General features: G+C 44.8%; 1 protein-coding gene and 1 pseudogene across 9 annotated transcripts in view; one reads left to right on the top strand and one right to left on the bottom strand.

Annotated features, from left to right (window-relative positions):
- LOC148016003 (protein MLN51 homolog) overlaps positions 1 to 27,120 on the top strand; it is a 59,438-nt gene extending 32,318 nt beyond the window's left edge. Inside the window, exons 2-11 of one of the 9 annotated variants that reach the window (XM_087664804.1) lie at positions 9,769 to 9,874; positions 18,506 to 18,729; positions 18,821 to 19,662; positions 19,907 to 20,021; positions 24,567 to 24,698; positions 24,895 to 24,956; positions 25,044 to 25,089; positions 25,508 to 25,583; positions 25,674 to 25,717; positions 26,194 to 27,120. In XM_087664804.1, the coding sequence (XP_087520930.1) occupies positions 9,769 to 9,874; positions 18,506 to 18,729; positions 18,821 to 19,662; positions 19,907 to 20,021; positions 24,567 to 24,698; positions 24,895 to 24,956; positions 25,044 to 25,089; positions 25,508 to 25,535 (1,555 nt within the window). In that variant the 3' untranslated portion in view covers positions 25,536 to 25,583; positions 25,674 to 25,717; positions 26,194 to 27,120. Of the gene's footprint in view, positions 1 to 9,768; positions 9,875 to 18,505; positions 18,730 to 18,820; positions 19,663 to 19,891; positions 20,022 to 24,310; positions 24,699 to 24,894; positions 24,957 to 25,043; positions 25,090 to 25,272; positions 25,485 to 25,507; positions 25,584 to 25,673; positions 25,718 to 26,193 lie in introns of those variants that run through there. The other 8 variants (XM_087664801.1, XM_087664800.1, XM_087664799.1 and 5 more) reach the window with 8 other exon arrangements.
- Positions 3,671 to 5,734, bottom strand: LOC148016004 (uncharacterized; annotated as a pseudogene).
- Positions 27,121 to 27,327: the final 207 nt, after the last annotated feature.

Below are 27,327 nucleotides of genomic sequence, written 5' to 3'. Positions count from 1 at the left end.
GTTGACATGTTGATTGTAGGAAAGCATGAGAGTATTTTGAATGCTCTTAAAAGGAAGCTAGGTTCAACCTTCTCTATGAAAGATTTGGGAGCACTTGAACATATTTTGGGCATGCGCATTAAAAGAGATAGAGGGCAACACTTCTTGTTTCTCTTACAAGATAAGTACATTAGCAAAGTACTTGACAGGTTTAATGTGGCTAATGCTAAGCTCCTTGGTGTGCCTTTACTGCCACATACAAAGCTTAGCAAAGTTGATTGCCCAAAGGATGATGCAGCTACTAGTGCTATGAAGGGCATACCTTGTGCATAAGCTTGTGGATCTTTTATGTATGCTATGGTTGCAGCTCGCCTTGATATCGCTCATGCAGTGGGAGTTATTAGTAGATTCATGTCCAACCTTGGCAAGCCACATTGGGAATCAATGAAATGTATTTTCCAATACATAGAAGGTACACAAGAAAAGTGTATATGCTATTGAAAGGGTAGAGTAGAGTTGTAGGGATTTTGTGATTCAGACATGGCAGAAGGTCTTGACACTAGGAAATCTGCCAGTGGGTATGTCTTTACTTTGGCTGGTGGGGCTATCTCTTGGTGTTCAAGGTTGCAAAAAATATTTGGCACTAAGTACTATAGAGGCTGAATATATTTCAGCCACTGAGGCTTCTAAGGAAGCTATTTGGCTTGACCGTTTGGTCAAGGATTTTGATCTTTCTTCTTGTATTCCAGTACTTGGATGTGATAGCCAAACTACAATATTTTTGGCTAAGAATGCCATGTTCCATGCATGTACCAAACACATAGATGTTTGGCACCACTTCATTCGATAGGTCTTGGATGATGGTCTTGTTACACTGACTAAGATCAAAACCCAAGATAACCTTGTAAATGTTCTCACTAAGAGTCTTGCAAGGGCTCAGCATGAGCATTGCATTCAATTAGTGGGAGTTGGTTACCTTAAAGGTACCACTTCGGGCCTTTAAGTGGGAGGTTGTTGGATGTAAAGTCCTTTGTCTTCGTGTAAAGTTATACGGGTGTGAACACACTCTTATTTGTACTCTAACATATAAATACATTCTTTATTTTTTGTACGCTATCACAATGTGGTACACTCATCTTTGCGTTCACTCTCTCACTCTTAACACAGTTACTCCAATTTTGACTCGCACTCCCATTGCGCACTCTTCCCTTCAAAGCCAATGGTGATGGAGCTTTCACTTTGGCATCCACATTGGCTGCCCATGATGTTTGTGGGGCCCTTAGATGCTACAGGAGGTGTGGGAGTGGCTCAAAAAGTAATCCTAGTTCAGTCCAAGAGGATATACCTATCATTGCTTCTCACATAGAGGTAAGAGAGCCCAAGTAAAATGACGAGGGCAATGTCATTAGTGAGGATGATTTTTTGTTGAGGAGGGTGATGGCTCCTTTAGTAGTGACGAGGATGCCTCTACCTTCGATGCTGAGAGTAATATGAGCACTTAGAGTAGTCATGCATCTTGATTCGGATTGAGACATGGATGAGGCTTTTATCTTAATCCATTTTTGTGTACTTTTTGTATGAGATTGTATATTTGGCTTAGTTGTTGGTTTCATTATCCATACTATACTCTTGGGTCTTGACCCTTGAGTATTGTTTCAACTCTCTTTTGCATTTTCTTTTGACTTGAATCTCCAAGTTTATGTTTTAAGTCCAAACATTAAGTATAGACTTAAAATTATACATATATATTTTTTTTCATTGGATGTAACATGGGATGTAGGCCCAAGATTTATTAGTCTGATTAGTACCGTATTAGCATCGAACTATACAAATCAGACACCATCAAACGTAACAACCCTGGTTGGGATCATGAGCTTTCCTATCTTGTCATTTGGAGTATATGTGTATGTAGGGTTGTGAAAGACTCTTAGGTGAGAAAAGAGAGGCTGAGTGGCAAAGAAAGCCTCGAAGGGGGTCTTATGAGGTATTATCTCAATTGGACATGGGTTGAGGATGTACATCAAAGTGTTAACACCCTCAGTAGAATAGGTACTCAGGAAGCTCTGTTGTGAACAACTTATAGTGTGCCATATTTATCATGGTCCGATTTCTACGATCTAAGACTTCATTTTTGTGAAGGGGAGTTGGTAGAGGTGAGGTGGCGATGAATGTCTTGCTCAAATAAGAACTTGGAAGATTGGTGGGATACAAAACTATCCACCACTATCATTTCTCATTGACCTTATACAGACACTCATTTGATTTTGCATAAGGTGCACCCATGTAGAGAAATATGCAAAGATGTCATATCTATTCTTGAGAAGATAGACCCACATATACCTTGAATAGTCATCCACAATGAGAAAGAAGTACAATGCGCCATAATGGTAGTTGTGGATGCTAGCAACTGGCCTAGAGAGGTCAATGTGAATCAACTTAAGTAGCCCCTCAGCTCTAGGTGTGATTTGTTGAGGATAAGGTGTGTAATGTTGTTTTCCCAACCAACAAGCTTTATGGATGTGTCCTTGGACAGTTTTAGATGTGAAAGGCCCTCAACCATTTGATGGTGTGACAACTTGTAAAGAGAGTCATACCCAAGGTATCCTAAGCAAAGATGCCAGAGATGCTCTTTATCGTATAGAATTCCTAGAAGTAGCTAGAGCATGAAGTCTGTGGAATGCGGAGCCCTCTAATGTCAGTTATGAGAGAAATGATGTCATTAGATAGAGACCTTTTGCTTGCACTTTGCCATGAGCAATCGCTAAACCGGTTTTGGCATCAAGGACCTGGATTGTGGTCATTGTAAAGAGGATTGCTTGCCGCAACTAACCAAGCTAATGGACGGATAAAAGGTTCTCACCTCGAGGCATAGAAACATGAAACGGGGAACGAGGACGGGGACGGGAACGCCAAACCTAGGGAACGGGGACGTGGGAACGGGAACGGCATTTAAAAAATCAAAATTCATGAAAAAAATTTAATATTTCACTTATAATCCATATGGACTCTGGAGTGTTAAAACTTAAAACCAAGGTATATAATCCACAAGGACAAATCATTTTAAGTTTTAACTTTAAGATATCATGCATTATTCTAAAACTACTCATTAGAAATTGAATTGCAACTTACAAGGCTCAAGAGGTAAGCTATTCAATTATAAATAATAAAATCCATAATACATATGCCAAAAATCATAAATGATAAAACAATAAACAATGAACTAAACTTTAAAGTCTCAGCTAAATAGTAAAAGAACATGCCTATGGTACCATTGCCAAAAAACTTAAAAGATTGCCAAAAAACTTAAAAGATTACAAATATGAAATTGAAGTCTAATCTTTGAAAGAACATGCTCATTGCCCCAAAAAAGACTACAAATATAAAGTCTAATCTCTAGACTGAAGCAAAATGCGGCATGCCATAATAGCCTAAAGGGCAACTACAAGACTGCAAGACTCAAGTACAAATATAATATCGGCATGGCACAACTGTCAATAGCCCAAGTGTCACAGTGTCATCAATGATCATAATATCATATATAATGTAAATGTGTCATGACTCATGTATCATGAGACTCGTGATAAGTAAGCTAAATCAAAGATCATGATCATGATCTGAGGCTGCTCTAGCCACTCCTGAAGTGCTAGCCTCATCATCATCTGTACCATGAATTGCTGCATCTCCCTCAACATCAGCATGTGTCTCCTCTTCTTGCTGTATCTCCCACTCTGTATACTAGATCGTTTGCCCTCTCCACACCAAGACGGTTCCTCTTCTTTGAAGCAATGTGAGCGTAGGTACTCCACAATTGCTCCAAACAAGAGGAGCTAACTGACTGACTCAAAATACGGATGGCTAGTTGCTGCAACTCAGGACCATCCGAACCATAGTCCTCCCACCACAAAGCTGCCCCAATCTTACAACGATTCTCCTGTGCATCCCCACAACCAAAAGAACCCCGAAAGGTCCTATAACATGAAAGCTGATCTCTGATCTTTCGTCTAGTGCCATGATCAGGCACTAGACGAGACAATATAAGTCTCCATGCATCCATAACCTCAGTGTCATTCTCCTGACCCTTGCCCTGGAACTCAGGATCCACAACAAATGGAGCTGCATGTATGGGTGAGCTATAGGAGTTCCACCTCGTCACAACTAAATGGTGTATTTCCTCATACGCCTCATCATTTGGTGCCAACTCCTGCAACTTTTCATTCAGTCTGTCCATAGCCTCATATACCTTGCCAATGCAAGGTTGCATAGCATCCATAACCCTAAATAAATGTACAATGGGTGATACCATAGCATCTATCCGCTTTACATCATCCCAAAAAGTGGAGTTATTTGCTTTCTCCAAGCATAAGATACCTATAGGAGTATCTGCCAATGTTGATGAGGTAAGCTCATCACTAAGAAATAACTGCCTCAAGGCACCACTGCATTCTCTTAACCTGCCTAGCATCAAGAAGTTAAAGGCAAATTTGGTATCAGAGTATTTTAAAAGTGTCTTCTTCGACCGCAAAGAGAAGTGATGGCGAAGAAACTGGTGATTCAAAACAAAGCTAACCATTTGAGCTCCTTGCTCTATGACAGGTGCAATCCATGATAGGTTACCAATATCCTTTAGTAGGTTGTTCAAGCAATGAGCCATACAATATGAAACTGTGATATGCGGATAATATCCCTGAATAATAGCACCTGCTGTCCTATTTGCAGGCTCTCCATCTGCAACAAATCCCACAACATGCTCTGGGCCAATAAGCTCAACACCTATAACCCACTCTGCTGCAAGTACATCTGCTGACTTTCCTGTCCCCGATGCATCATGTGAAGATATGAAATACATTTCTCCACGAGAATAAGCAACCATACCATGAATTGATCGCTTGCGTGTATCACTCCAACAATCAGCAATCAAGGAAACTCCATTTTTAGCCCACATGCTCTTTCGAGTCACTGCTGCTTGCTCAACAAGGCGCTTTTCCTTGTCGAGCAAAGTGGTGCGTAAGGTCTCTGATGATGGAGGTACATACGAAGGGCCATACTCACCAATCTTCTTGCACATCAATTTAAAATACTTTGACCTGGCTGCACGAAATTGAATGTGGTCATGATAAAAAAAGTGTGCCACTGATGTATCCACCTCTTCCTTCTTCTTGGGATCCCAACTAGCATCAAGTGTGCTTTGTCTACGTGCAACATGTGGCGTTGTTGATGCCATGGCCGATGCAATGCCTGCAGTAAGTGTGGAGGTAGCACTTCTTGATACTGACCCTGCTCTAGATACATCTGATGGGGATGGTATCACAAAAGTTGCAGGGTCAATTGCAACACGTCGTGGTCTAGATGCAAGATAAGCTTATTGACCTGCTATACGGTCACGAAGCTCCCTTTGCTTCTCCAAGGTCACATTTGGACAAAACTGCACCTCTGAATTTGGCTCATGTAGGAGATGAGCTCGGACCTGATTATGCATAAATATTAAAATGGAACAAGTGGCAATTGGTAGTCCATATTCTAATGTTTAACTTAGAAAAATTAAAATCAATAAAAATTTGAAATACAAATGCTCGGCTCAATGGATTACCTTGTTTGCTCCACTAGTTCGCTTGTATGGGCAAAGCTTGCAAGTCCATGGTCGAGATCCTCCACCACTCAAAGGGCGGTCAGCATTTACTTCTTCCCACCGTGACCAATCATCAGACCTTCTTCCTCGACCACCAACCCGACGAGCGGGGCGGGAAGATGAAGCCATTTATGATTTCAAGCTGAAAATTGAAGGTTCAAGAGTTGAGAGAAGGAAAAGTTGAAGGCTCGAGAGAAGGGAGAAGGCTCAAGAGTCGAGAGAGAAGGGAAAGGGAGAGAAGGGAGAAGAAGAAGAAAAGAGGAGAACTTGGGACTTGGAAAAGAGCTTAGAAGGAAGACTCAAGAGAAGAGAAGAAGAAGGAAGAGAAGGAAGAAGGTTCAAGGAAGAAGGAAGAAGAGAAGGGAGAAGTGAAGAGAAGGTAGAAGGAAGAAGAGAAGGAAGAGAAGAAAGAGAAAGAAGAGAAAGAAGAGAAAGAAGAAGAAGGAAGAGGTTGGAGGTGGGAGGAGAAAGAAGAGAAAGAAGAAGAAGGAAGAGAGGGAAGAGAAGGAAGAGAAGAAAGAAGAAGAAGGAAGAGAATGAAGGTGGCTGGCCGCTGGGGGCAGGATGTAGGCGGGTCTCGGGAGCAGGATGCAGGCAGGAGTAGAATACGAAGAGTAGGATGTAGGATGTAGGCGGAAGTAGAACGCGAAGCGCAGGCGGAAGCAGAATGCGGGCGACCGGGCGTAGGAAGGTTTTGCCTGCCACGTGGCGTTCCCTGTCCCGTTTCAGACAGGGTTCCCTGCTGCGTTCCCTGTCTGAAACGGGACAGGGAACGTTCCATCATTTGGAAACATGGTCCATGATGGATACATTCCGAGGACGGCGATTCCACGTGCCAGGGGGCCGTTCCGGCCGTTTCCTGTCACTATGCCTCGAGGTAGGGCACATTATAGACGTCCAATGAAGCGAGATTAGGGTCTACGCGAGTATGAAACTTGACGCGATTGATGCCCCGAATCTTGGTTGATGCGATTGATGCCTTGAATCTTGGTTGACGAGTTGTTCATGCATTTGCCATTCTCGATTGCAGGGGCTCGGGAGATGAACAGGTCATCAAGTGGGTCATGTGATGAGTAGCTCCACTGTACACAATACAAGTGGGTGAATGGCCACAAGATCGTGTAGGGTGGGTTTGTGTGGTTGCCTCATTAGTGAATAACTCGTGAATGTGGACCAAGCTTGCAACCTCGGATGTCTCTATAGAGATGAGGTGGGCTTGAGGATGGAAGTTCATCCCCTACAAACTAGTTTGACATGCCCTTTGGAGTTGAGAATAGTGCAGATTGTGATGACTAACTGATGGGCAATGCGATCGTGAGACGTCCCCTACTCTTGATTTTATTGGTAGCCACCTTTGTGCCTCCACTATGAGGGATTACCTTGCGATTGTAGGGTGGGGATTCGTGGAGGGGTTTTTTTGTTAGGAGATTGAGTGAGCCTGTTAGCAAAGTCATTAAGCACATTGTATTCCAATTCCTAAATGTAGACACAGTGGGATGTGAGATCACTTGTTGAACAAAGTCAAAATATTTACGTGCAAGCTTGTTTAGGAACAAGGTGACCTAGTCATTAAGGGGACTTAAGAAGCCTTGTAGTGGCAAACTTGGTGAGTAAACGCCTATATTTGTGCACATCAAGGGCTTGGTTGGGGTCCCAACCATTATGTTGAGTCCCACACGTTTTGAGAGTCAAGTACATGCCTCATCGAATTGGACCAAGTAGTGTAACTAGATCCATTGAAATGAGTCTTATAAATTAATGCATTTTTGGTAGACGTGGAAGTGGTGATGAGAATCTTGAGGTGTTGGCCAAAAGGAGTAAGATGGGTGGGGTGGAAAGACAAGAATAGGATTAGGGTTTCCATAAGGTGTTGAAGGAGGTGGCATTGGAACATAACTAGAAGGTCCACTAGGTATAGCCATGCTAGCAAACTGTGGTACCAAATGGTTAACTCTCGGAAGTGTGAATGCAGGGGTAGGTACCCATGTGAGGAGTAAGTCGGTGGTTTGGAGGACGAGCCTCCCATGTCATGGGGACGGGTTTTTTTTTGCTTCCAAGTAAAATGTTGCTAATTATATTACTCAAAAAAATTGATTACAATGGAGTGCTCATGCTCAACAGACTAGTTGGAGGTGATGCAAAGTCACCAATACATCATGTATACAAGCCTCTCAAGGCGGTCTGAGGGGGATGGGGGCAAGAAGCCATTGGGGGGGGGGGGGGGGTGTATCGCCAACTGGGGCTGCCTGCTTGCATTACGAAAAATAGACCCTGGCTGCCCCGAGTGCGCATGAAGTGGCCTCAGAGCTCCTAACGAGCCCTGGACTCGCCCTGCACCTGATTCCATTGGCCGCGGAGGGAGTGGATGATGGAGGTCTAGAGCTCTGCTAAGGTCATATGTGCTGAAAGTGTCTCTCCGCCAAAAGCCTCCTGACACCGCGCCTTCCAGATATGCCATCCAGTAAGACTCCCTATGATCTCCCATACCTCTGAGCTGTCTGTTGTGGGCTCCGATACATGGCGGATAGGTAGAGTCTCCAAACCGACCACTGTGCACAACCCTGCCTCGATAATGAATATCGTGTCCTACATCCCGGCCTCATACAGAAGGTGATGGCCTTGGTTGATTGCCTGCCAACAGAAAGCTCCCCATGAGATACATCCAAGGCTGGGTGCTATACGGCGAAGGATACGGCATGCTCCTCTCCACACGAGCTACACCTCCTCACATGACCAAAGGCAGTGCTTGGGGGTTTCTAGAGGCTGCTATGTGCAGCACTTACAACCTCCCCCCTTTTGCATTTGGGCAAGCCAACTTCCCACCGCCAAGCCTCCATGTGCCACCAGCCATAAGAAATACAACACCCTCCTCGGCCTCTAGCTATCCCATAGGCGGCGCCAAAAGGTCCGTCAGAAGGGCTCCGTGATGCCATGTTCTGCCCAGTGCCTGCTATGTGACGGTGCCCAGTCCATATCCTCCTGCATCAGTACATGTCTACCAATCCTGGCAGTGTACTCTAGGAACCTAGGTGGCTTCTTGGCGACCGCAGAGGCCGGCCATAGCCACTCTCCTGGATCCCACTCCAGCTCATCAAGTGGTCTGCCCTCCGAGATCCAAAGGCACCACTCCCTTAACTCCTAGAAAACATAGGGGTCCAGTCGCCATGTCTTCCCCTGAAGGCCCACCACCCGAATCCTCCTCCATGAATGTTTTTTTATGCTTAGCTTTGGCATCATTGAGTTGTGCACATGTGAGGTGCACATGTGAAGTGACAAGTACTTGTGGGTGCTTGGTGGCAGTTTGGGCCTAGGACATTAATTGGGCCTTTGAAATATCTTGTGGCGACATTAGGACTCGGCATTAATTAATAAATTGATGCTAGTCTAAGGCCAATTAATGTTGAAAGCAACTTAAAGTTTAAGAAGGGTGGTTAGCACATTAAATGTGGATGGTCACCAGCCAAATATTGGGCAGGGTCAAATGGATAATATGGCTGTCAACTGCACCAGGCTACTGCAAAGGCAAGAGGAGGCTGAATGGAGTAATGGCTGAAGGCTGGCTTTAGTATAAAGACTGCCTTTGCATTCACAGTCAGGTTTGCTGTCAATAATGTATCAAATGTCTTAGATGACCAGTGTGAATCTGGCAAATTAGAGTTCTAATACATACATGTGTGCTCTTACTTTTTACTGTATCAAGATTATAAAATTTGCTTTGCTGGCACAGTTTGTCCAAAACATTTCCTAAAGTGCCCAACTGTTAGGGAGGAATCTCTAAAATAGGGTTACAAACTTTGCACTTTTTACTAATATATACACTTTAATTATATCTTTTTTTTACACATCGCAACAGATGTTTGATACATAACAATGTTGTTGCATATTACAATTTTATAGCTTCCTTGTGTGCACTAAATTTGAAAGAGCTATATTCCATTTGTGAAAGTTGCCAGATTAATGCATTTTCTCACAAATGTTTCTTAGTACTCTATTCCCAGTGATTATGGTATTTTTCTTAGGCCTTCAGGTTCGAATGCTTTCATTGTTTTGAAGTTTTTCCTGTTTGTCATTAGGACTATCTTAGTGGATGTTGATTACATGTGGTAATTTTGGCAGTGCTGTAAGTGCAAAGCTGAAGAAATAGTGTATTTTTTACATTGCAGACGTACTGCTGGAGGCAGGAGGCTGTGGGAGGCTAAAGATGAAAAACCCTGGGTGCATGATAGGTTTGAAGAGCTGAACTTGCAGGAAGAAGCTCATCCTGGGCAGGTCTGTGCATCTTGATTTGCTACATTGATTCTTTTTTGCTCTGAATTCCTTACGTAATGATGCATGATTATTAATTTTACACTACAGGCAGTTTGAAATGTTATGTAGCTAGAGAGAATAGTTAAGACCGTGCAATCAGAGTATGCTTGAACTTTTCGACTGTTGGAACTATATTTCAGAAAGTTTATGCAGATAGGGGAGGTAGTTAACACTACATAGTACGGAGTGGACTCGAATTTGTTATGTAGCTAGAGAGAGAGTCGAAACTGTATACTAAACCTGCATGTTAATATATTTTACACAATAGGCAGTTCAAAAGTTATGTAGATAGAAAGAATGGTCAACACTGCCTGATCAGACTACACTTGAACCTGAAGACTGTTGGAGCTTTTTTTTTTTTTTTTGCAAATAAGGTATGGCTAATTAAATTAGTTCAGGAACAAAATCTTTGAATACAAGGAAGTGCTCATGCTCAACAGACGAACTGGAGCTGATGCAGAGGCGCAAATATATCAAATGTACAAGCCTCTCTGGGGGGATGGGAGCAAGAAGCCATGGAGGGGGGGTGTAACGCCATTTGGGGCTGCCTGCTTGCATCTCGAAAAACAGGTCTTGGCCGCCCCAAGTGCGCATGAAATGACAGCGGAACTCTTGGTGAGCCTTGGACTTTCCCTGCACCTGATCCCATCGTCCGTGGAGGGAGTGGATGATGGAGGTCTAGAGCTCTGCTAAGGTTGTCTGTACTAAAAGTCTCTCTCCGCCAAAAACCTCCTGACACCGTGCCTTTCAGATATGCCATCCAGTAAGACTCCCTATGATCTCCCATACTTTAGAGCGATCTGCTGTGTTCTCCAGTACCTGGGGAATGGGTAGAGCCTCCAAACCGACCACTGCGCATGACCTTGCCTCGATAATGAATATCCTGTCTTGCATCTGGGCCTCATACAAAAGGTGACGGCCTTGGCTGACTGCCTCCCAACAAAAAGCTCCTCTCCACACTAGCTGTGCCATCTCGCACGACCAAAGGCAGTGTTTTGGGGTTTCCAAAGGTTGCTGTGTACAACGCTTACAAACTCCCTCCTTTTGCATTTGGGCAAGCCAACTTCCCACCGCTAAGCCTCCGTGTGCCACCAGCCATAAGAAGTATGATACTCTCCTTGGTCTCTAGCTATCCCATAGGGGGCGTTAGATGGTCCGTTGAAAAGGCTCGGTGATGCCATGCTCCGCCCAATGCCTGCTACGCGATGACGCCGAAACCATATCCTCCTGTATTAGCACGCGTCTGCCAATCCTAGCAGTGCACTCCAGGAGTCTCGGTGGCTTCTTGGCGATAGCAATGGCCGGCCATAGCCACTCCCTTGGATCCCACTCTAGCTCATCAAGTGGCCTGCCCTCCCAGATCCAAAGGCGTCACTCCTTGAACTCCTCCCAGAACACAAAGGGGTCCATTCGCCGTGTCTTCCCTTGCAGGCCAATCACTTAGATTCCCCTCCATGTGAGAACGACGATCTCCTCATGCTACTACCCCCTATCAAAAGCCAGACGCCTCTCCCTCCTGTACAGTGAAGAATGTCCTAGGTGGAGTGCCGCCCACTCTCCTTGCCACTTGGAGGGGGATGCCTGGTGGAGAAAACCTAGCGGCCCATATCTCCCTAGACTCTATTGGCTCTCGTATCGGGGGAGCAAGCCAACATGAGGAATTGCTGCATCTATCTCCCTTCTCCTCAGTTACACTCCTCTCTGCTAGCTTGATGCCCGCCGCAATACCTTATCATCCACCAACCTGTGCACCTCCCGCCATGTCCTTATGGTACGAGCCGGGTCGGCCTACCACCCAACCCCCTGGTTGTGGGGCCATTCGTCAATCTGAGCCTCATCTTGATCTTTGACCTAGGGGTTCTAGATCATTGGCGAACGGTCTAACTCTTCCTAGTAGCCTGGGGGGCTCTGTATCAGGGCCTTGCGAAGGCCATGCCACACTCGGAGCAAGCTGCGTAGGAAAGGTGATTTGGGGGGGGGGGGGGTGATCTGGACTGATGTGAAGATCCATCTCAGGAACGGTCTCCACTCACCACTCACCACCGAGCCTTGTTCTGCACTCTTGAAGACCCTCCTGCAGTAGGATCTTCCAAGTTTTCCCTCCTAGTGTGAGACCACGGACGACTACCTTGTCCAAGAGGACTATACTCTGATACTCTGGGTCTATGATCTCGAGCTCTCCCTCTGAAGGATGCCATATGATGGTCGCCCACGCCACCTCGGCCATGGGATCCCTGGAGTTTTCTAACTTGGATCACAAGAAGTTCCGCACCAAGCGGCGAAGCTGCCTTGCACGTGATGACAAGAAACACCAACATGAGGCGATGTACCAGGCCGTTACTAGGAGGACCTGATTAACCACCAGGGCTTGGCCTGCTAGTGAGAGATGAGCCATGTCCCAGTAGGTTAGCTTCCTCCGAATAGAGTTAAGGATTGGAAGAAATTGCTGGGCAGGAGTGACGTCGAGTCCTACCTGGAACCCTAGATAACGGATGGTCTGCCCTCTGTTCACCCATTTGAATCCTAGGTGGATGCCCCACTCCGTGCTAGAGTCTGGGTCTGTGAGAAAACCAACCGACTTTCGCTAGCTGATTTTTGCTCCCGTTGCAGAATAAAACACCTCAAGAGCCAGCCTCACTCTCTCCAGAATCAACACATTGTCCTCAATGTAGAGTGCTTATATCATCTGCATATTCCGAGTCTAGCAACTCAATCTCCTCCTTCACAGGAAGGTAGAGATTGCGTAATCCGCTCACGCGAGATCTGAGGAAGCGGTACATCGTCTCTGCAAAGAGTAGGAACGGGTATTGGGCCAGGGGGAACCTTGCTGGACTGATCTCTCCAGCCGAAACTCCTCCCCCCGCCTACCTCCTATGAGAACCTTGCTGGTGGCCGATCTGTAGAGTGCGGAGACCCCACGAATCCAAGCATGGGGGAAACCCAACCTCACCATGGTGCCCTCTAGGAAATCCTAGTCCACTCTGTCATAAGCTTTCTCAAAATCGAGTAGTAGTACGGCCAGTCTTTGTCCACTGTGCTGGGCCTACCCTGTTGTCTCAAAGAAGGTGAATACATTGTCAAGGATGCTTCTATCCTGGACAAAGGCTATTTGTGTGTCATGGATAATGTCTGGAAGGACAGGGCGTAGTCTCCTACCAATCATCTTTGCCAGTGCCTTATAGGCCACTAGCAATAAGGTGATCGGTCTCCACTGGGAAAGCTTCAACCTGTCTTCCCCTTTGGGGAGAAGACTGATAAGGCCTATTGAGAGACTCCCTGGCATCTGTTCTGAGGTGAAAATCTGGTGGAATGCTATTAGTAGGGGGTTCTTCACCACCTCCCAGAAGATAGTGAAGAAGGCCTTAGAGAGGCCATTCTCTCCCGGGCATTTTTGCCCATCCTGTGTTTGGAAGGCCTCCTTGAGTTCCTTCTCTGTGAAGGGGGCTAGGAGGCAGCGTCCCATGTCCTTTGTGACAAGGGACGGGATGTAATCCCAAGCCTGCTGTCTACATCGGTGTCCCTTGGTTGAGGTTGTCTCCTATTGGAACAGGCGCCTGTAGTAGTCAGTGGCAATTTCCATGACTTTGTTTGGGCTAGAACGAGTCCTCTCATACTGATCTTGAAGGCTGCGTATCTGCACTCCTGAGGTGCGAGGCTGGCGCACTTGGAAAAACTCCTTGCACATTGTGTTCCCTTTTTGTGCCCAGAAAGCTGCTGAGGCGCAGAAGGAAAACTCCGAATGCCTATCCTCAAGGCCAGCAATGGCAGCTCGTCCACGCACCTCCTGCGCCTGGAGGGTGGGATCCTCTGGTAACTCAAAAGATAATACTCAAATGAGGAACCTTGGTCCCTACCCACTAGTTGATGTCCATCATGCAGCCCGGCCACTGCTGGGAGAAGAGCGTCAAGTCCCCCTTCTTCCATCCACTGGGAGATGTGTGTCTGCCACTTGGCTCTTCACCTCCTTCTCTACTTGAGTCATCGTCCATCCTCCTATGTGAGAGGTTTGCCAAAAGATGACGTACCAACGAGACAGTAGGGTTTGCGGGGAGGAACATGTAGTGAACTCGGCAAACATGGGCAAGAGAAGAGAAGAGAAAAGAAACTCTAATGAATGGAATGATGAAGTTCCGAATCATGGAGTGAATGTGAAACAAGGGAAGAAGGGTGCCGTAACACAAGGAAGATGATGAAGACAGCCATGAATCATGAACCGCAATGTCCTCCTAAAGGGGTGTGAGGGTAGTGGAGAGGCTCGAGAGAAGAGGTGAGAGACTGAATGAATCAGCCGTGAGGAATGAATGAGAGAGTGGCCTATAAATAGGCACAGTCGGTCTAGGATGGCACCTCTTTTTGGGACTACAAACCCTAAACGCAAAAACGCAAAAACGCAAACTGCGAGTGAAGGGTTTCTCAATATCCCCTTTCAGGCCCAAAAAGGGGAACAAGAGAAGAGTGAGGTGGAGATGCAATGCTACATGTTGAAGAATCCTCATGCAGTAGGTGCCACTTGGACAGTGTCCCTCGTGGGGAAATTGTTCACTTGCCCAAGCGCCCTAGTATATAGATGATGAAAATATGCAATACATAGGAGGAATGCTGGACTTTGTGTGGTGCCGAGAACCATAAGGATATGCATGTACTCGATCTCGGGAGGTGGCTCCATGTTAACCAAGTGATCAAGGCAAGAAGAGAAGAGGAGGAAGAAGATGTAGAGGGTCTCTAAGATTTAAGATTTCCACTGGAAAGGGAACCCGCAGTAAAGAACACGAGACAAAGTGAACTGGAGAACCCGAAACTCAACCTCGGGAGAAAAGCCACTAGCTTCGTGCATCCATGTTGGAAGGAATATGAAGGCCTCGTCACCAAGTCGCGGCTGAACCTCGGAGGTCCCGATCTAGGTGGTACCTGAAGATCTTGGGTATTAGTAGAAGAGATGACTGGTCGAAGACAGCCACCCCAAGAAAGTAGAGGATGGGTGAAGAGCTTCATGTCGAGTAGGTTCCCCCTCTGAGGTGGGAGGTGGAGGGGCCCCTACTAAAGTCGAAGAAGAAGTAGATGCTCCCTTTGAGGGCAAAGAAATAACATCCCCCTCTGAATCCCCCTCTGAAGTAGATAGGGAATCAAAAAAATCATGGATCACGGACTCCGAAATGTTTGATGATGAAGAAACTGCCGCCGATCGTGCCGAAGAAGGTATCTGGGGTGCGGAAGAGCTCCTAGAGGTAGCCTCTCAAACTTGAGGAGTTGAGGGTGGGGCTCAGAATGAGCAATAGGTGGGCAACAGTCGTTGTCTCTCAATGGAGCGGACTGGGTAGCCAAAGAAGAGGAAGGAGTCGAGTAGCCACTGTCTCTCGAAGGAGCAGACGGACAAGGATACAGTATCAAACAATCATTGTCTTTCGATGGAGTTGATTGCAGATCCATAGATCGTGGAAGCCATTGCACCTGAAGATAAATGGAAGAAGACTGGCGTTGGCATTGCGACGATCTTTAGGAGGTGATAGCGCCAATCGATCCTCCATGTGCTCAAAAGGACTTAGTGTGCATTGGATGCGTCTTATTGGCTTGAGCATAGTACTGCGATAGCCGATGTAGAACGATCTTTTTGGCCGAGAAAGGAGAGGTGGCACAAGGAGTGCCTGGTGGAAGACGCATATATTTCGGGGGGATTGGGAAGCAAAGCTCGAAGTCGGCAAGCATCGGTGGTGTGTCTGGTGATGCCGCAGTAAGAGCACCCAATAGTCATCTGTTGGTAAAGAAGCCATGGATACCAGTGTGCCTTGCTGAAGAAGGAAGAGGTTAACCACCATGAACCATGAACCGCAATGTTCGTCTCAAGGAGTGGGAGGGCAGTGGAAGGGTTAGAAGTGAGCTGCCAGTGGGTGGAGGATACGACTAGCAGTAATAGGTCGCAACTAGTAGGAAAACGTAGGTGAGGAGAGAGAAATACTAAAAACGTAGGCAGTAGGTGAGAGAAAGACTAAAAACGCAGGTAGGACAACCTGCAAGGGAGAAAAACTAAAAACGCAAGTTGCAAGAGAGAGGACAAAAAACGTAGGTAGGACAACCTGCAAGAGAGAGAGACTAAAAACGTAAGAAGCAGGAGAGAGGAAGACTGAAAACGCAGGCACCAGGACTATGATGACGTGGTAGGCTGTACGGCAGCAGGTCTGCATAGGAACAACAATCGCGTAGTTGGAATCAACTCCAAATTGCATGAAGAGGGCTGGAAATCAGGTGTGATGTCCTTCGCGAACGGGGTGTGGGCAGCAAGCTAAAACACCCGAAATCTGCAAAAACGAGATTTTGATGCAGCGGAAGAAGAAAAGTGAATGCCGAACCCGCCACTGGTCTTTGTCTTCACTGGAGTGGAGAATCTTCGCTGCTAGGTGAGCAGATCCAGCTCTGATACCATGTCAAAAGATGACGTACCAACGAGACAATAGGGTTTGTGTTGAGGAATACGGAGTAAACTCAGCAAACATGGAGAAGAGAGAAGAAACTGGAGTGAATGTGATACAAGGGAACAAGGGTGCCGTAGCATAAGGAAGATGATGAAGACAGCCACAAACCACGAACCGCAATGTCCTCTTGAAGGGGTGTGAGGGTAGTGGAGAGGCTGGAGAGAAGAGGTGACGGACTGAATGAATCAGCTGTGAGGAATGAATGAGAGAGTGGCCTATAAATAGGCACAGTCAGTCTAAGATGGCGCCCCTTTTTGGGGCTGCAAACCCTAAACGCAAAACGCAGAAACGCAAGAACACAAACTGCAAGTGAAGGGTGAAGGGATTCTCAACAAGGTTTGACAGACGAAGGCGTAATTTGGTCCATTCCATGGTGCTAGTAGATGGACCTTGCTGCTCCTAGCCTTGCGTACCACGAAGAGTCCTACCTCTAGGGTTAGTGGAAAAACTCCATGCTCCGCAACTCTCAAATAAGACCACGGCCCACTGCGAAAGAATTCCTGTAGTAGCAGCTGCGTCTGTCTCAGGCAAGTGTGGGGTGCGGCACGGGCAGATGAACTGGTGGATGTGTGAGAGGGGTAGGAGGGACTGGAGAACTGATGGGTGGAGATGTCGGTGTCTGGGGCTCCTCCTCTCCTGTGGGGGGGACGGGGATGGGTGGGGGAGGGGTTACCTGAACTGGGTGGATATCAGGGGAGAAAGGGCGGGGCGGCAGGGGTGATGGGGGCCGGGGGTGAGGATCGAGAGACGGTAAGGGGGGCGGAGGCACCTGGTGGGCATGGGGGGGCCCGTGTTTGTGGGAGGGGGAGGGGGGTGTATGCTAGGGTTAGAAGAGGGGCCGGGAGGGGGGGGGGGGGGGGTGTATGCTAGGGTCGGGGGGGAGTTGGGGGGGTGAAGAGGGTGGAGGCTGTGGGCCCTCAGGTGAGGTAGCTTGAAATGCCTTTGTGGGGGTGGATGTGGAGATCTATGGATTTGTCGGGCGGGGCAAAGGAGGGGGGGGGGGGGCATGGTGCTCTGTCTGGGGGGGATGCTGGCTCTCCATCACCCTGCCGTGGCTGTGTCTGAGGAGTTTCCTGCGGTCCCCCCCTGTCGTCTCTGTACTCATGTAAAACTGTCTGCATCCACCTGTGGGCTGCCCTCGTACCGAAGCGCGTACACGCTGCTGCCTGGTGCCCAAAGTCATTGCAGCGCAGGCACTGCTTTGGCTGCCCCGTCACAATGACCTCCTGCCTAAAGGAGTGCCCACCCGCCTCAATCTCTAGGAACTGTGGAATATTCTTGACCTCTTTCACTGCCACCCGTACCTCTTTCACTGCAATCAGACGGAGCGGGGGGTAGCTTGCGACGTGACGGGTGTGAGCTCTTCTGCTTACAGTTAGACTGTTGGAGCTATATTTTTGGTACTATATGTACTTGACAATCAAATGTGTGTTTGGGGTACCACGGACACAAAGTATGTCCGACACTGTAGTTAATATGTACATGATTACACATCTCAATGGATGGGCTTCTTGTTGAGTGCACTGTTCTCCAAACTGTGTGTCATAACCTTGAGCCAGCATGTTTTTGCCAGAAGGTTGATGTTGTGTGTGGGCCCCAGGCTGTAGTTAAAAAACTGCTACATGATGGGTCCATGTGATGCAAACCGCCTAGGGTACTTATGTTGATCTTAGTGCAGACATGAAGGCAGACTAGGGACTTGTCAGTAATAAGGTGATAAAATAGGATTTTAAGTTATGAAATATATGAACCTGGGGAATTATGGAACATGCTATGCTAAGATCCCCAACTGGACAAATTAGGAGGCATGATGCAATCGATTGTGGTCTTAGTGTTTAGGACATTAAAGTGTATTTTGAACTTGTGAACTTACACATACATGTATCTCAGTACCTACTTTTACACCTCACTCTTATACTAGCCTGTCTTGCACAAAATTGTAGGCAAGGGGGAAATAATTGTGATGTTAGGTCTGCGATGAGGTTTTTGTTTGTCCATGTCTATTGTTATTGTTTGATTCATAGAGGAGAGAAGTCCATTATTAAACTTTTCTGGAAAGTTACTGATGTACCAGAATACTCTTTTTGATGCTGTTCTTAGCTTTTCCCCCCTTTTTTTTGCATAGAGCTACCGTGGCCGAGGTGGAAGAGGTAGAGGAAGAGGGCAGGGAAGGGGAAGAGGTAGAGGCAGGGACTCAGGTTTTACGAAGAGCAGAAACAGTAGAGAGAGAGTGTTTATAGAATCTCTTAAGCCATTTGCCCATCGTGGATCAAGAAGGCTACAAGGACTAAGGAGGGCGAAGATGGATGATTATGAGTACAGAGAGAACCGTTCAAGAGTCAACAGGCGGTAAGCTTGAGCAACGTTTTCTGGGTATTCTAATTTTATGCTCAAAACTCTTATACGGTCTTGAACTTATAATGTTTGTTTCCATTTAAAGCTTTGCTGCATCATCACAAGAGACGACCACAAATAGCAGTTTGACACAGGCAGTGAAAACAGAACCACCAAAGCTGATGGTCAAGACAGAAGAGTCTTCTGTTACAGCAAAGAAACCTTTAACAGGCTCTACCCTTAACTCAGCATCTCCCCCGTTTTATCCTACCGGGCAACTTGCTTTGACTGGTTTGCTGGCCACTGCAAGTAAATCAATGCAGGGCATTGATGAAAAATTGATCGTAAAGGATGTGCAGCAGGTAGGAAGAGGGACTAGTACAAATGCGACAGAGATGGGGGTTGTAGGTCTTACGGTGACAAGGCAGCCTTCTCTCCCTGTAACTAATGCAAATCTTGCCCTAGTTTCCAAGACAACTGATGTGGATACTACATTGCAAGGAAACTTCATGAGAGGTCCAAATTCGCTACAGCCACAGGTGCTCCAAACAGTATCTGCATCCAAGATTCAGCAGCAGCAAGCTGCAAAAGTTGATGGGGGTTCACAGCCTCTGGTGGATCAAAAACTGCGTTATGCAGCTTCTCAACAACATACAAATAGAGGAGTTTTGCTGGCTGAGCCACTTCGAGCTTCACAAGCACAGTCACAGGAATCAAAACAAGGGCAAACAACTCAGCGTCAAGTGGTGCAGTCACCAATTGTGATATCTCCAGGTGCTCCTGCCAAGACAACTATTGACAACAAGCCTGCTTCTGTGACATTGGGGAGCACCATTGCTAGTAGTGGTTCTGGAAGGGCTACTCAACCAACCAGTTTGCAGGCTGGAAGAGGGTCTTTGATGCTAAGCGGGGCTGGTTCTGGTAGCTTGGCAAATGGTTTACGCAATGGTGAGATAAGCCTCCACTCTCCAATATCCATAGATGTGCAAGCTGGTTGTTTTCTTTTTCAATGTACTGTTGACTCAATTTTGCATTGAGGATATTTGAATTTCCATAGATGTGCAAGCCGGTTGGTTGTCTCATTTCATACATGTGCAAGCCAGTTGTTTTTGTTTTTAAGCGTACTGTTGTCTCATTTTTACATTGAGGGTATTTGAAATCGATTGATATTGGCTAGGGGGGGCACTTGCAGTTGTGCAATTTGCTGGTCAACCACAAGCTGGTCTTGGTGTCCCTGCAGTGGGTGTGGCCTTACCAGGATATTCGAGACAGCCTCAGTTTGGGTTTTCCAACTCTGAAGTAACATGGTGCGTACCTCACCTTTTTTTTAATGATAAGTGTTTGTCTAAATTTCAACTCTGGAATCACTACTAAGCATCAGTATTTATTGTGTACATTTGTTTGAACTCTCCTGTGTAGATATTTGGCTATTGCAACTGTAGGACCTTGTGTTGTTAGGCTTAGCATAACTCAATCAAAAGACTCATCAAGACACATGTCTACAAGATCTTTGTAGAAGAGTTTCTAATTCAAGAGTGCTTATAAAATTATCTTTATTCAAACCCTTAAATATATAGCTCTAGAATTAATATTGAGTATTAAGCATCATGGCAATCTTGAAAGTTATCACGTTAACATTGGTAGCAGGGCCATTTAGAGGTATATGGCTATGGAGGCTCACTTGCACATACCTTTCACATGTACTTAAGTGTGCTGTTGCTCATGTAAAATAAGCCTTTCAACACAATGCGCATGAAGTATAATACTATTACTGGTGTTAAAACCTTGTCAGGAAGGACATCCTGCCAACTCCTTTACATATTCTGTGTCTGCATAGGCATCACATGTCATCTATTACTTGGGATCACATAATAAATCCATACTGCACAGGTGCAATGCATGGTGTGAAACTAGCCTTCAGGCACCCAATGGGCAGTAAACCACAATAAGTCAAAGTCAGAAAAATAGCAAATTCAGCAACTTTAATTCACATTCACCTAGAGCTAGAATGCTCCTGCACCACCTTTTTAGTCTTTGTTGGCTCCAAAGCTTGGTGCCCCTAGCTGTATTTCTTTGTGCTAACAATAGAAATTTCCGAATTAAATTCATATGGCTGGATTTCCAGGAGTTTCTAGCAACATAACTGATCCACAGGTGCTCAATGACATTGTCACCTTTATATTCTTGGAGTTCAATGAACTTTGGGCTGTTCAAAGGTTAACATGAAGACTTTAGCCTGCCAAACTCTAGAAAACATAGGCAACAATGAAGCTTAAATTCATGGAGCATTCCTCATGTAAATGTGTGCTCGATTGTTCCCGTGCACGCCCACACTGTTTCTCTCACAAGCAATGATTTATCATATCAACTATGAAAAACACACTTTGTGACAAAAGTGTCCTAAAAGTGCACGAGGGTAGAGATCTCTGAGAAGATAAGAGAATCTCAGGCCAAGGTGTTACAGAAACTTGTTGTATTATGGTTTAGATTACAATCTTCAACAATGATACCTGCTGAGAATGGAGATTTAGAGCTGCCCAGTAGATCCCTAATACCTTCGTGATTCCATTCCTATTGTCACCACATTCTCCATGGCTGAAAATCAGAAAATCTACAGCCAAACTGAATGAATTGTAGTCAAATTGGGTGTGGATTGCTTTTTGGGGGGGGAGAGAGAGAGAGAGAGAGAGAGAGAGAGCTGCAAATGGCAATAGATGCCACATATTTTTCCTCTACAAACTCATTAAAATACAAGAGAACTTTTAGGCATTTTACAATTTCTCACTAGGCAAAGCTTTCAAAGTGACTCAGTTCTAAGGTCCCAACTTTGGATTTTATGGAAATTTCAGATTTGACCTTGTTCCTTGCCCCTCCCTTTGCCACATAGCCCTACACTTCTTTCCTACACGTACAATGTCAAATCCTTCATTGTTAGTGCAATGGTCACCATGCCCAGAGCTAGGGATACTAGAGTTAGAACTCATGTTAATGAAAAAATTAGGTGAAGTTTAATTAAGTCATTAAAAGTTCTTTCACATTTCTCATTCTATTGACATAGCCCCCTGTTGAAACATTGCAAGAACCTCTATTTTGCATGTGGCCAAGGACATGTATTGCTAATGTACATCTATCAAAGTGGTAGTCATTATGGAGATATGCTAGGGTTTACAAAAGGAAACACCAAGTGTACAACCACAATTGAAACATAGATTACTCAAACACCAACGCATAGTGCAAAATGCAATGCTTGTATACTTAGTGAGCATAGCTACATCACGTGATCTCATAGCCATGTTCTTGCAAGTTAGTTCCTCTTGTAATAATAGGTTGGTTAATTCCATGAATGTGAGGGGTTGTTGTGCCCCCTTCAAAGACAAATTCAATGAAATGTGAAAACCAAGATAAGACTCTAGAAGAGAGTTCAAGGTGGTGTTGATCATCTCCTCATTGGTCATAACCTCATCAATATTCAATAGTTACTCTCTCAAATCTTGAATATAAGCAAGGTGATGTGTCATAACATCACCCTCATCCATGTGTGCATTTTTCAATTCTCTTCTCAAGTAAGAGATTTTGGCCTCATTTCACACTGCAAACATTTGGTCAAGAATATCCCAAGCTGCCTTCTAGGTCTTACAAGACCAAATATGAGGTATTATTGCCCTCTTGATTGAAAGAGCAATCGAAGATAAGGGTTGTGCATCTTAGAGTCCCATTTTCTTTGTTCTTGTGTAGTAGGAATGTGGGTAGCAATAGGGCCGGATTGCTATCCTCTAGCTCCTTTTTGAGGCCATTTAGGCATTGAAACAGGGAACGGCCGTTCCGGCCTGTAGGAACGGCCCAAGGCGTTCCAAACCCTCCAAGGAGGTGAAACGGCCAGGGAACGTTCCCTGCCGTTCCTTGTCATTCCCTGCCGTTCCCCCTGCCGTTTTCTGTTTGGAACGGCCATTCCAGGCCTATTTACTGAAAATTGACGTTTTTTCTTGTTTTTTTTTTTGCTTGGGTCATAGTCCTACCACATATTCACCCATCTCCATTGCCTAATGTGCACACACTAATCTCTCTCTCTCTCTCTCTCTCTCTCTCTCTCTCGGGTTGAAGATTCAAAGTGTCAAGACAACCCACAAGCTAATTAGGAGTCCATGCAAAGTTCAAATTTGATGCATTATCAACTCTTGCAAATCAAAATCAAATTTCAGCCGATCCTCAATTCCAAGGTATTCATCCATTTATATCGTCTAATTTCAAGGGAAATTGGGATAATTGGGGCAATTCAAGGCAATTTGGAGCTATGGGGGTAATCGAGTCAATTTTGGGACATTTGGGTCAATTTCATGCATTGACAAGTATTGGGGCAATTAAAGGGACATTCTTTGGGGCAATTTGGGTCATGCAGGCCATATTTGGGGCACTTAAGACATGTGCCGTTCCCCCCATTCCCGTTCCCCTACCTTGGACGTTCCCCCCGTTCCATGGGGTCACATTCCCGTTCCCGTTCCCTGTTCTAGGTAACTATGATTTTAGGTGCAAACCCTTTTGTTCTAGATGAATCGCCGGTCAGAAAATTCCAAAGACACCCTTGGCAACAAGCAAATTGGGCACCATGAAACTCCACGAGTAGTTGGTGCCATCCAATTTGTCCTCTATTGAGGACACCCAAAATGTTGCTATGGTCACTATGACCTTGTTGAGCTATTGCTGAAATCAAAGATAAGGCATGTGCATCTTAGATTCCCATTTCCTTTGTTCTTCTATAGGAGGAATATGGGCAGCAATAGGGGCAGCTTGTTGTCCTCTGGCCCTCTTTGAGGTGTCTTGAGGTGCAAATCCTCATGGTCTAGCTGAATCGCCAGTCACAAAATCCCAAAGACCCCTGGCAACAAGTAGATTGCAGACCATGAAACTCTAGGAGTAGTTGATACCATTCAATTTGTCATCTCAAAATGTGCATAAACCGCAACCAAATACTTCCAAGTTGAAATACAGAATATTCATGACAAAATGAAAGTACAAAGTACACCTAAGGTCTAAGGTTGACCTAACCACACTTCTACACCTTGAGTAGAGTTGGAATAACTTAACTCTCAAGTCTAGTGTCACTACATTTAAAGTCCTAGAAACACTACATTTTGACACTTTGAGTTGGATTAACTTAACTGTAGAGTCTAGTGTCATTGCATTTAAAGTCCTAGACACGCTACAAAAATTACATTGGGCGTTGCCTAGAATTGATGAATTCTAACATAACAACTACTTACTAGGCAAAAGTTTCAAGTTTCAACGTTATTTAATTCTAAGGTCCAAGCTTCAGTTTAATGAAAGTTTCATATTTAACCTTGTTTGTTTGCCTTGTCCTTGTTGCCACATAGCCCATACACTTGTCCATTCAACATTGCATGCCTAGTGTCAAATTCTTCACTACTCGTGTGATGGTCACCATGCTGAGAGCAAGGGGTGGTAGAATTAGAACTTATTTTAAATCAAAATCTTCGGTGAAGTTTAATTAAATAATTAGAAGTTCTTTTACATTTCTCATTCTTGGTACATGACGTGACACACCTTCCTTATCTAAGCCTCCTGTTGTGATGGGCAAAAGTGGGAAATTGTCAAACGCTGCTGCTGTTAACAGCTGCCATATATATTGAGCCAGGGTGCTGTCATATTATGTTACAACTCACATCATTGGCAAATTACAGTGTGCACGGAAGGGAGAGATGGATATCTTCTCGATTTCTAGCTAAGTTTTCATGAATCCACAGCTGGCCCACCATCTCAGTTGTATGCATCTTCCAGCTAAACATTACGTTAGCACAAGAATTCTAAGTTTTTAGTAAATTCATTTGTAACTGCAGGGTTCCAATTCTAGCTGGTGGTGGCTCTCTTGGTTCAAACTATGGTTCTCCATATATAACAGTAGATGGGGGTTCACAAGCTGTTTATTACACACCACAGACATCTCAGCCTGCTACCTTTGCAATTCCAGCGTAAGAAGCTTACTCTATCCAAATTGAAAGCTTTAATGTGTTTTACACTAGCGTTGGGTAACTACTAACAGTGTCTGTCACCTTGTAGTCTTATGTATTCTTGTAATAGTCTTGTGTATCCTTACAAGGACTCAAGCTTGGATATTATAGTGAGACTAATGGACAAGGTATTTCGTTTGTTTATTATGATATATAGGAGGGAGGTAAACGGCTCAAAACCAAGCAGCAGCAACTTGTTCAAGCCAGTGACAAGATCAGGTACATGCATAGGTTTACAAAGATAAACATTGCGGCTTGAGGCTGTATTACAGCAGAGCTTTTACGATGCTTAAACTTTTGACATAGATTTTGCAAATGACGAATTCGGACAACGGCAAAGCAAGCCTCGAAGGTAAGTCTTTCATGATTGGCTTGCAGTGTCTGTCTATTTTCTATTTTTCAATGAGAAGCTAGAAATGCACTGTAAAATTTAGTATGCTTTTTTAGACTAAAGGAGAGTGAAGTGTGCAGGGCCATGCTTTGCAAGTGCTGACTAATGTATGTATTAGAATTTGCATTGTGCATGTGTATGCAGATGGGAGCCATATATGAGGCTGGGAGGTTGCCAGTGCACCCCGACATGTAGTTTAGCCTTGGGAGGTTGCCAGTGCACCCCAACATGTAGTTTAGCCTTGAGCTGTTTGATAGAATAATGCTGGTCTTGAAAGTATTGGTTCTGCTTGGGTGTAACATAATAAGTATTCAGACTTCTTTCTTGGTTCTTCGGGTTCTTTGGAGAGTGACATGGATGTGTGATTCATCTGTGGCAGATATTCGGAGATGAACTTTGGCCAGTGATACTGGAGGAAAGATCTTGAAATCCTGATGAGTATGCCTAATGAAGTGGTGTGGATTTTCTTTCTTGCATTAAAAGCAGTTTTGTCAGGCAGGATATTTGAGATTTTAATGCTTGAATTTGTTTCAATCCCTATGCAGGCTTCACCCATCAAGCAGCATCCAGTTCAGTATATTTATATCTGGTATGTTGAGATCCTCGAGCATTCAGAAAAAACATTCAATTTCCCAATATTTCAGTTGGACAAAAACATGTAAATTTAACTGATTGGATTATTTTTGGTAGTTCCAAAGTCATTTAGTTTTCTTAAAATAGCCAAACCTGAATATGCTTAAACAAAGGCTCAGCAGTGAGCCCACATAATTAGATATTTCCCTTTTCTTACAGTGGCCGTCTCTCACAAGATTTTCAGCGAATCATTATGCCTTATGCCTTGATGATCGTATTGCACATCTTGCATATTTTGTATCACTGAGCACACATGAGGTTTCCAATGTGCATACAGTAGGTGGGTGGAAAAACATTAAAACAATGGGGTAGTTGATACAGGGATATCAGTGCTATGAAACTTGAAATTCTGAAAGTGAGTGCTTAAATTCTCCTACTTCAAAGTTTGTAAATATTGTGCTGATGACAACTTTCTTTGTGGTTCTTTGGCAGTGGCGGTGCGTAATGATTATCCTTCTTCACCATAAACTTGAGTGGGCTATTTGTGTTCAATGCATACCTGTTGACTGCAGAGGAATTTTACATTTGCATATTTGGTTTCAAGGATGAACCTGTGCCAGGTGGTCTAGAGTTGGGGATTCCTCTTGGAGATATTTGATAGGCTGGGTGTAGTTTTTGAGTGCTAACCTTGCATAAGGGGCCTCAATTGGCAACATCAACTTGCAAATGATTTGTTCTCTTCCAGCAGCATGTTGTTATGTACTGGTCTAGATGATGTGCAGATGCTTGGGATATCACAAGTATTGTGCTTGTGAGTCTACAGCTTTTGTGTATTATACAAAAGAAGGAAGCTGTTGATGAAAATTTTACTTGTATAGTGGACAGCTAGATTTGGATGGCTTAAAAAGGCAGATTTCCTTCATTGCCTGTGCAGGTTAGCCTAGCTCCTCATCCCATTTTATCCAAGCATCATATTTAAGGATTCAATGAGCAGATTCTGCCCATATCTCTTGGTGTATATTGGACACCATTGACAAAGCATGATACTTGAAAAATTGTAGCTCATGGAGGAAAGCTTGTAGACAGTACTCATAATTGTAAGCTAGGCTTGCCTTTCGTTGAAGTCTCAGGTATATTCTTGGATTCTAAGGATGACTGGATTTTATGTTTACATGGTGGGGTAAACCTCCTGTAACCCATTGTGCTGTCCACTTGTTTTTGTTTATGTGATACTTTCCTGTGTTCTGGACATTCCGAATATGTACTTCATTCAACCAACACAAGACAGTTTCGGCCAGTGTTAAGCTTTGAACAGCATCTGTAATTGCTTCACTTGAGCAAAACTGTCATGATGTAAACACTAGCCAGTTTTTATATGAGGGCTTTTAAGCTTGTCAGTTACTAAATTACAAGGAAGAACAGAGGCTGTTATGTTAAATCTTTCAAGTTACAACATAATTAGATTGGTGGCAGTCCTGTAGGGTTGATGGGGGCCAAGATGCATGCGGAATAATGCATTGATTGAGGCAGATAACAAGGATGAAAAAGTTGAATAGATGCACACTAGGCATGCCTTTAAGATGTATCTCTTCCATCCCTATATGAATATGCCAGAATAAAAGAATA

The sequence above is a fragment of the Lygodium microphyllum genome, chromosome 23, assembly GCF_053477565.2.
Source record: "Lygodium microphyllum isolate KBCC chromosome 23, Lygodium_microphyllum_v1.1.10, whole genome shotgun sequence".
Taxonomy (NCBI): Eukaryota; Viridiplantae; Streptophyta; class Polypodiopsida; order Schizaeales; family Lygodiaceae; genus Lygodium; species Lygodium microphyllum.
The sequence above is the reverse complement of the archived record's forward strand: the minus strand, read 5'-3'. Positions and strand labels throughout refer to the sequence as shown.